Genomic DNA, 9,969 nt, shown 5'->3' with positions numbered 1-9,969 from the left:
GGGTTCAAGCGTGAGGACCGTAACTATCATGGCAGACCCACTGAGCCGCTGGAAGGGCAGAGTCTCAGCCTAAAAGTCTCCAAGATCCCAAAAACACTGTGTCCTGCCGTTGGCATCGATGGGCAGCTGTAATAGAGGCCTCTCCTGGTCCGTTTCCTTCCTCACTCGCTGGGAAGATAGAAGGAGAAGGCTTCACTGGGCGAGAGGTCCTGAAGCCTGACTGCTCCCTCCACATCCGAGATTTAAACTCGTGAAGGACTCCGGATCCTTAAGTTCACATGGATGGGCCCGGGATTTATGCAGAGGGGAAAAGGACATTGTGGTGGCAGGTAAGGCCTTCTCTCTGCACCCAGAGCACTGCTTTCTTCTGGCGGCTTGGCCTCCTTCCTCGCTGGCTTTACTTTTACGTACTTTTAAATTTTAACCAGACACTGGTTGCAACTCACAGCCAAGTTCAGTGAGGATCAGGTCCATTGCAAAACCAGTCTGAGTTCATAGTCTCTTATTCCACAGCTGTAGGTGAGGAGATGGTGGGCCCCTAGAATCCTAGAAGACTTAGAGGAGACCCCCAAAGGACCATCCAGTCCCAATCCCAATCTGCCATGCAGGAACTCCACTCAACAGCAAACCAGGCAGATGGCCATCCGCCTCTTTTTAAAGACCTCCGAAGAGGAGACCCATCACATTCCAAGGAGCGTCTTTCACTCTCAAATAGTTCTTACCATCAGGAATCCTCCTAATGTTGAGCTGGAATCTCTTCTCCTGTAGCTTGCATCCATTATTCCAGCTTCTAGTCTCTGGAGCAGCAGAAAACAAGCTTGTTCCATCCTCAATAGGACATCCCTTCCTATATTTAATCAGCGCTGTCATTTCACCTCTTAACCTTCTCTTCTCCAGGCTAAGCATACCCAGCTCCCTCTCCTCATGGTGCTTTATGGTTTCCAGACCCTTCACCATTTTGTAGGCCCTCCTCTGGACACAGGGCTCCAGCTTCTCAACATCCTTTTTGAATTGTGATGCCCAGAACTGGACACAGTATTATTCCAGTTGAGGCCTGACCAAAGCTGAATAGAGTGGCACTAGGAATTCCCTTCATCTAGACAATGTTTCTACTGATGCATCCTGTAGAGAGATGATCTGGAATGGGACCAGATTTCCACAAAGGCCCCTTTCTTGTATTTTCCTTCTGTTTAGCAAACCACGAGGAGTTAATCTTGTACAGTGATCCCCAAACTGTGGTCCCCCTGTTGTTTTGGACTCCAGTTCCCAAAATTAAGCCATCTGGGCCAATAGTCTGGGATACTGGGAACTGAAGTCCAAAACACTTGGAAAGTCAGAGTTTGGGAATTTGCTAAGGCATCCCACTAGAACCTGGGTAACCATCTCCTAACTCAGTGGTTCTCAACCTGTGGGTCATGACCCCTTTGGGGGTTGAATAACCCTTTCACAGGGGTCACCTGAGACGATCCGAAAACACATATTTCCAATGGTAGCAATGGAAATAATTTTATGGATGGGGGTCACCACAACATGAGGAACTGTATTAAAGGGTTGCGGTGTTAGGAAGGTTGAGAACCACTGTCTTAACGGATGGACCCTCTGCTGATTTCTAGCCATGCCAGTCTGGATGCTTAGTGCCATGACGTGCTCCTCAATGTGTGCTTTCTCCTTTCAGATGTTGAGACCCGTATTGATACTCGTGGACTGTCCACTGTGGCTGCTTCTGGAATTATCATTGGGTGCATAGTGGCATTGGTGGTCCTGGTTGCAGTGGCTTACTTCGCTTCCCGTGAGTAAGAGGTCCAGCTGCATGGGCTGCATGGCCAATGGTGGGTCAGGAAGGGAGACTGAGCAGTGGAGCAAGTCTGGACCCCAGGAGTCCTGGCTCCCTTCCAGACAAAGGAAGGCGCCTGCCACCCTGAAGGCTCCTCCTGGTTTGCTCTTTCAAAACCTAAACACAAAAGCATTCTTTGGTTGGCTTTGACTCCCAGTCTCCTCCTTTTCTCAGGTTCTTCTCATCAAGGAGATGGGACCCCATCCATGAACACGCGTTCCTACTAGAAGAGGTAAGGCTTCTCAGCAAAAGTTAGGTTGGAGTGACTGAGGGCTCCCACATCATCATCAGATGCTGAATCCACTTCAGGCTGGAATCTAACTGTAAAGGAGCTACTGAATGCACTGAACCAATTCTGGGAGTGGTTTTCAGTACCATAGAGAGCTGAGGGTAAAACCAGAGTGGACATAACCGTCCATAGCCATGGAAGCCACCAGACACCATTTGAAGGGGGGCAGTGGCGGTTTGGTCCATGGGTTTCAGACCTCCAAGGGCTCCTTTGCAGATGGTGGTCTTTGCCAAAGGAGCCCCAGTGCCTCAGTGCCTGGCAGTGTCTTCTGGATCGAAGCTCAGATCTCTGCTGAGGAACCCAGCCATCGATGCCCTCTTTCCCCTCCAGCTTGGAAATGGATTATGCCACCAGGACCGTGCAATACTCTCCCCTCCCTGCAATGCCATCTTGCAGAGAAAGATTGGGAGATGGGAGCCACCTGGGAAATGCCACCCATGACTTTGGCCTAATTTGAACCCCTGGGGATCCCTGCCACCATCCATCCTAAGGCTCTGACCGAAGGCTGGCTCTCCATGGCTCTAGTCTCTGCCACAAAGTTGAGGCAGATGATCCCTGGGGACCCTCACAACTCCATGGTTCTGCCATTATGAGACCCTTTGACCCATGTTTTGTTCATCATGTCGCCTGGTGATGAGATTTGGAGAACCTCATCATCTCTGGCTTGACTAGAAAGAGCCAGTTGCCTTCATATGACCACTGTGTTTTTTTGATGTGATTTTTAGGTTCCCTGAAGCTTTTGATGAATGACACCTGGCAAAGGGAAGGCGGAGGAGTAAAAGGGACAACTAACAGTGTGACCTGATGAGGACATTTGATGATTAAAGTCCTGTTGATGCCATTCAAGTTCCAGTTGGTCTTTACTTGTAGGCGGGCTTCTCTGAAAACAGTATCTTGGTGCCTCAATAAAGATGTGACTTCGCCAGACCTAAAATACAGCCCTCCTGTGCAAGGAGATGGATTGAACTGCCTATCTATATCTATCTATCCATCCATCTATCCATCCATCCATCTATCTCATCTCTCTCTTTCATCTATTCTCTCTCTCACACATCTCTCTCTCTCTCTCAAAGATGTGACTTCACCAGACCTAAAATATGGCCCTCCTGTGCAAGGAGATGGATTGAACTGTCTGTCTGTCTGTCTGTCTATCTATCTATCTATCTATCCATCCATCATTCCATCTCATCTCTCTCTTTCATCTATTCTCTCTCTCACACATCTCTCTCTCTCGTTTCTTCTCTGTCTGTCTGTCTCTCTGTCTATCTCATCCCCCCTCCCATCTCAGAAATCTCTCTCTCTCTCTCTCTCTCATCTCTTCTTCTTTCTCATCTCTCCCAGGGCAGAATGTTCTCCTTGAGAGACCCTTACAGCAGCACTTGGGGGGCGAGGGTCTGTCCCAGGGAGGAGGGCTATGCGTCGCGATCCCTTGGGTTCCTGCCTGGCCCACCTGGCAGGGCTGCTGTGCCCTATTTGGGGGGAGGGGGGAGGTCCGGGGGGGGGCTGGGGAGGGGCTGCCCCCAGGGACCCTCCCCTGCTTCGCTCACAAAGGCCCCCCTCCTTGGTCTCCTGGCGACGGAGCCCCCAATCGCCCCCCTCCTCCCCTCACCTGCTGCTGCTGCTGCTCTTGGCCTGGCGAGGGCGGATCGGGGCCAGCCGAGGAGAGCCCTTCCTTCCTTCCCTTCCTTCCAAGGAGACCCAGGGAGGGAGACCCCGAGGAGCAGGATGGGGGGGTCCCTCAGGGCCAAGAGCCCCTCCTGGCTGGCCCTCCTCCTGGCAGGTCAGAGCAGGGCTCGGATCGGGACCACCCTTAGGGGAGGGGGGGTCTCTGCTGGTGGGGCTGGTTAGCAGAGCTCTCAAGGGGGCGACTCTCCCCTTTAGACCCCCGAGATGAGATGGAGGCAAGTCAAGGGCCAGAAAACCCACTGGGTGACCCTGGGCAAGTCACACTCTCTCAGCCTCAGAGGATGGCCATAGCCAACCCCAACGTCATGCTTGGTTCGCCTGAAGGTCGCCATCAGAGGCAAGAACCACCCCCACCAGCAGGGCTGAACCCATTGGGGCTACAAGCAGAAGGCACCCAGCTGGGGCAGTTTTTGGGGGGGGGCAAAGGAGGGTCTTTCCTCCCCAAATAGGAATTCTGGAGCCCCAACTGAACACTTCCTTCCGTTCCTGGAGACTTGGCTTTCTGGAGAGGGAGAAAGCCTCCTCCAAACCCAAGCATGCCTTCTCTTGGGTCTTCTGGGTCCCTTTTTCTTTGCAAGTGAAATTTCCAGGGCTCAGCAGAGGCTTTCAGGTCCTGCAGAACGTAAGCAATTCGGGAGGGAAGGGGAATTTCCTGGGGGGCAGGAGTCCCGGGGATTGGGGGGCTGAAGACCAGCAGGCGGCTCCTTATGAGGCCTGGAAGCCTGGATGAACAAAAGAAGAAAAACACAGAGTTCGGTGGATGAGGAGGATGAAGATGATGATGGTGATGATGATGATGCTGAGGGGGAGGAAGAAGAGGGTTGTGATGGTGATGAAGATGGTGGAGATGATGATGATGGTGGAGATGATGATGGTGTGAATCCTATTGGTTAGCTCCAACAAGAGCAGACCCACTGAGTCAGTGGGATGTCCATAGGTGTCCACTCACCACACAATCATGGATTCAGTAGGGCTCCTTGGGATTCAGACTTGGACGTTGAAGGGGTTGTATCTCCGCACACTGGCTAAAGTCTTTTTGCAAAACCAAAATTTGGAAAGAAAAGATTTTTGAGAGACCCTAAAGAAGACTTTTCTAGAGATCCAAACTATGGCCCTGTTTGGTGGCCGCTGTGGGGGGCCTGGGCTTTCCCCTTGAACTGGTGCTTGCTTGAAGTGATGGCCCTTCTCCCTTTTTCTTGCACTGCAGCCTCCATTCTGAGCTGTTGCTTCCTGTTGACTGGAGGGACCAAAAGAGGGACGGTCAGTGTCACATTGGACCCATCGCAGCCGATCGAAGGACAGAGTGTCACCCTCAGAGCAGGAGGCGTCCCAAATGGCACCGTATTTTGCCGCTGGTTCCGAGACAAATCCGCAGATACGCACCTCATCCTTATCTATTACCTCCCTCCATTCAAAGGCCATACGGAGGGTGAGGGCTACACCGGGAGAGAGACTATGGACTCAGACTGCTCCCTTCACATCAAAAATTTAATTCTCAATGACACCCGGACCTACATAGTCATGATGGATGGACCTGGGTTAGTGAACCAAGGGCAAGTGGACCTTGTGGTCCGAGGTATGTTCAAATCATGCTTTATACATACTATTTAGGCACTGAGAGCAGTCAATGCTTGTTGTTGTTTTGCTCCCTTGGTTTGTTTTATTTTTATTTGTACATTTTAGCCGTACTTTGGCTGCGCAGTTTACCCTTCACACACATTTCCAGCTTTGACTTGGGTGTATTCAATTCTTCTCAGTAGGTGCTAGTAGACACAGGATCCTCGTGAAAGAGAGAGAAATGCAATTTTTTAAAAAATACTATTTTTAACCCGAGGGAATGCCTCTCTAAGAGTCTCTAAGTCCTCTAGTGCAACTCTATGGTCAACATCTGTCATGAGCTGGTCACTGAATTGTGCTGGAGGACCAACAAATGTCTGGAGGAGTGTTCTCTCTAGGAACTTCTAGGCCAGTGATGGTGAATCTTTTACAAACCTAGTGCACAAACTGCAACCCAGATCCCACTTATTTATTGCAAAGTGCCACATTCCTCTGGCTTTCTAGTAGGAAACTTTGGCAAACTCTGTGCTAGGGCATGTGTGCCCACAGAGAGGGCTCTGAGTGCCACCTCTGGCACGCATGCCATAGGTTTGCCATCACTGTTCTAGGCCTTGTAGCTCAATATATTGCAAAGGTATTGCATTGAGTCACACCGGAATACTTAGCGTTTCCTGAAAAGAACCTATGAATCGCATCCTCAGATAAAAGGCATTTAAGGACTCCAGCTGCAGGAGCACTTGGGCCCAGCCAAACCCATGCCAGTCCGGATGGGTGATGCAATAGTGCCAGGACATGCCCCTCACAGTGTGCTTTCTCCTTTCAGCTCTTGAGAGCCACCCTGATACTCGAGGATTGTCCACTGCGGCCATTGGGGGAATTGCTGTTGGGTGCATAGTGGCATTGGTGGTCCTGACTGTGGCAGTTGTCTCCATTTCCCGTGAGTAAGAGGTCTAGGCTCTTGGGCTGCATGGCTGAAGGTCAGTCAAGAGCTGACCAGTGGAGCAAGCCAAGGACTCCAGAAGTCCTGGTCCCCTTCTGGATAAAGGATCATGCTCCTGGTGTGTGCTCCTGAAGGAAGGCCCATGGCTTGCTCTTTCAAACCCTAAACGCAAAAGAAATGAGATACCCATTTAAAAGGAAAAGCATTCTGTGGCTGGATTTGACTCCCAGTCTTCTCTTTTCATCAGGTCGCCCTTGTTAAGGCTAAGGGATGTCTTCCTTCCGCACACCTTCATTCCAGCAGAGGTAAGTCCAGGGGCTCAAGAGGCAATCCCTTTCCGGTCAGATGGAAAAGGGGTTACAACCTCCGCTCCAAGTGGGATGATTTGGAGGACATGGAAATAGTTGTGAGGTCTCAGCCCCAGGGAGCCTAACAGTCAGCAAGGCAAGGAGAGAGCGAGGGATCGACAGGCTGGGTTTGGCGGCTGAAGGCTCCCTGATCATCTGTGGGATGGTGAATCCACTCCAGGGTTTGAACTAACTGGAAGGGAGCTATCTATTGCACCAAACATGGTTTTCAGAACCATGGGAAGCTCAGGCTAAACCCCAAGAATAGACGTACCGCTCCGGGGCCACAGAAGCCACCAGCATCCATGCAAGGGATGGTCAGAGATTTGAGACCTTGCAGCCCTCCTCACCAACACCATTCCTAGCAGGGAGAGATTGGGAGGCTGGGCTGCTTGGGAAATGCCACCTGCGTGACTTCAGCCTGGTTTGAGGGCACAAAGAACCCTCTCACAGTCCAGTCTAAGGCCCTGGCTCTCCAGCACTTTGGTCTCCATGAGAGGGTTGGGCTGGATGACCCTTGGAGGACAAGTCCCTGAGAACTCTATGGTTCAGGGATTCCTCCTTCCGCTTCCTTCCTTTCCCTTGTTTTTACCATTTCACCTGATGGTGAGTTTGGGAGCGCTCAAAAAGCTTGCACAAGCCCCTCTGTGATCTCTGGCTCAGCCTGACCAAAACATTGCCTTAATACAGACTTCTTAATGATAAAACGATTTCTTTTTTATTTGTAGGTTCATTGAAACATTTTGATTAAAAACACTTTACCAAGGGAAGAGAGACCAATAAAACGGACAACCAGCAAGTGACGAGAATCGATGGAGAGACTGGATGATTGAATGCAGTGATGCACTCCTGGTCCCAGTTTGCTGCCTTGCTGACCAAGGAAAGCCCAGCTCCTTTCTCCATCTGATCAGAAATAACCAAAGCCATATCAGAAAGCACTTGTCCACAACCTGATGTGATGCTCTGATGGACCATGCGATGACAAGTCCTTGCTTGCAAATAAAATGGAAGGCACACCTGAAGACTACAAATGTGCATCTCCCCCCGCATTTCTTCTTTAGCTAGCCATAATTTTGATACCAGTTTCTCTAACAGTGCAAGGGACCAGATCCGGGTTGGACAGCTTTGAGCAATGACTCCATTTAAGGCAAAGGTGGGAACCATGGGCTCCACTAGGTATTTTTGGATTGCAGCTCTCATCATCCTTCACCATCAGCTGCCTTGCCTTGGGCTGCTGGGAGCTGCATTCCAATAGTGTTTGAAGGTCCACCTGTTGTTGAGCCACAATGACTTCTAGCATATGGCCGTTTCCATGCTTGCTGCATGGAAAAAGAAAGGTTTATGGAAAGGCCCTGTTTAACATGGAACTCTTAGGTCTGAGAATTAGATCTGTTTTAATTTGATCCATTGCTGTGGCAAAATGGATGGCTCAGGAGTTTGTTAGTTTGAACAAATACAGGAGACCTTTGGCATGGTGACCTGTTTCTCTTATGCCATCTATATCTCAGGAAGAGAGCTTTCTGGGATGCCAGGAGATTTACCTTCTTGAAGGCACATGCCATCCGGGGGATTGTGGGATTTATAATCCCCCTAAAGATAGCCCTCCTCAGTACCATGTTGGTTTGTGGATTACATTCTTCTTGACATGATCTTATGCTATCTCTACTTTTCCCCTCTTCTTTGGTTGAGAAAAGCACTTAAAGTGGTGTCAAACTGCATTATTTCCACAGTGTAGATGCGCCCTGGGCCTGATGTAGGTGCTTGCCCAGCGTACTCATGCATGTATTCAGGGGATACTTACTATAGCTTGACTCTTTCCTCATCTTCCTCGATTCCATCGATGTCTCTTCTTTTTCCTAAGCAAATCACAACCACAAAGGAGAAATCAAATGGGAAATCAGCATTCTTAGGAATATGGCTTCATCTTCTACAACTCAGCATTGCTATATAGACTTCTTTCTGCCAGACTGCTCTGTCTTGCTTTGTAGCATGCATCCAGAACAGTAACTTTTCTCCAGCCTTGCTGATTATGTCTATGTCTATATCTATATATGCTAGTGATACCAGGATTTGAACTCAGGACTTCCTGCATGCAAAGCTATCTGCCCCTCCCCAACTCAAGCTGTGATGCTTTCCACACATAGCAAAGAATCTTCTGGAACTTTATGGCTTATAAAACTTATTATGCCATAAACTTTCGCAGAACATGGGGTTGCATCTACACTGTAGAAAGAATGCAGTTTGACACCACCCTAAGTGCTGTAGCTCCATGCTGTTTGTAGTTTTGCAAGTGCCTCACAAAACTAAACGTCCCAGGATTCTGTGAGATAGATCCCCAGCAGGTATAGAAGCATCAAATTGCATTATTTTCACTTTTAGTTTCAGGAGGTATTTAGAATTCTGTATTACTAGTTTCAGGAAGCATTTAGGATTCTCAGCCAGAGAGCTGTAGTGCCTCCCCAAACTACAAATCCCAGGATTCCAGAGGATGAAGCCATAGCAATCCAAGTGGTATCAAAGTGGTATAAGTCTATAGTGTGGACATCACAGCTGACTGCATGAGGCAAGTTATAATCATTAACTTAGGTCTCTTTCACACGACAATTATACCGCTATGATCCCACTTTAACCGCCATGGTAATATCCTATGGAATCCTGGGATTTTCATTTGAGGGATTCCCAGTTCTACAAATCCCAGGATCCCATAGGATGCAGCCATAGCCATTAAAGTGGAATTAGTTATCATCTGTTGCTCCAAGCCCCCAATATTTTGACCTGCGCATTGGCTACATACCTAACATATTGATCACTATCGTGGTATTTGTTTTCTGGTGAGAGCGGACATTTTCAGCTTGGCAGGTATAATTCCCAGAGTCCTCTGGGGCAAAATCCCGCACGATGGTGTCTGCTTTGTTTGGAAGTTCCTTTCCATTGAGAAACCAAACATAATTTGCTTCAGGGAATGAAATGGCTCTGCAGGAAAGCCGGACCTTCGAACGCTGGATGAAAACCTCTTCATGGATCACAGGGATGTCAGGTCCATCTGGGGAGAAGAGGAACACACACACAACTTACACGTGTTGCTGGAAAGAAAGACACAAAGCGCTGTTTTGCAGAATTAGTTCCCTGGTCCCAGTGGACAAGATCCTTTTGCAAACTAGTGCCTAAAAGGTCACCATCAGGATCTGCTGCATGAGATCCAAATGAAAGCTGGTCAACAGACTTTGCAGGATGCAGCCGAGATTCTCCACAAGAGAATCATATTTTTAATGGCTGCAGAGTTCAAGGGAAAAAAATAAAATAAAATGACTTCCCT

At 49.1% G+C, this 9,969-nt stretch overlaps 1 protein-coding gene and 1 long non-coding RNA gene across 2 annotated transcripts; both read left to right on the top strand.

Moving 5' to 3' along the window:
• The first annotated feature begins 1,479 nt into the window (after positions 1–1,479).
• Positions 1,480–2,964, top strand: LOC121915013. The gene is made up of 3 exons (XR_006100629.1): positions 1,480–1,789; positions 2,009–2,066; positions 2,849–2,964. It is a non-coding gene; the product is annotated as an uncharacterized LOC121915013 (long non-coding RNA).
• Positions 2,965–3,769: 805 nt separating this feature from the next.
• On the top strand, positions 3,770–7,662 carry LOC121915012 (carcinoembryonic antigen-related cell adhesion molecule 16-like). Its single transcript, XM_042438828.1, has 5 exons — positions 3,770–3,903; positions 5,017–5,385; positions 6,190–6,303; positions 6,554–6,611; positions 7,382–7,662. Exons 1-4 carry the CDS (start codon positions 3,849–3,851, stop codon positions 6,565–6,567), a joined length of 552 nt encoding a protein of 183 aa, XP_042294762.1. The 5' UTR covers positions 3,770–3,848; the 3' UTR covers positions 6,568–6,611; positions 7,382–7,662.
• The last annotated feature ends 2,307 nt before the right edge of the window (positions 7,663–9,969 follow it).

This window comes from Sceloporus undulatus, chromosome 9, assembly GCF_019175285.1.
Source record: "Sceloporus undulatus isolate JIND9_A2432 ecotype Alabama chromosome 9, SceUnd_v1.1, whole genome shotgun sequence".
NCBI classification, from domain to species: Eukaryota; Metazoa; Chordata; class Lepidosauria; order Squamata; family Phrynosomatidae; genus Sceloporus; species Sceloporus undulatus.
The sequence above is the reverse complement of the archived record's forward strand: the minus strand, read 5'-3'. Positions and strand labels throughout refer to the sequence as shown.

Excerpts from the sequence above, each read along its gene's own strand:
- LOC121915012 (XM_042438828.1), top strand. The coding sequence starts at position 3,849 with ATGGGGGGGTCCCTCAGGGCCAAGAGCCCCTCCTGGCTGGCCCTCCTC. Across the intron at positions 3,904-5,016 it reads GCTGGCCCTCCTCCTGGCAG|CCTCCATTCTGAGCTGTTGC; the intron begins GTCAGAGCAGGG and ends CTTGCACTGCAG. Across the intron at positions 5,386-6,189 it reads AGTGGACCTTGTGGTCCGAG|CTCTTGAGAGCCACCCTGAT; the intron begins GTATGTTCAAAT and ends TTCTCCTTTCAG.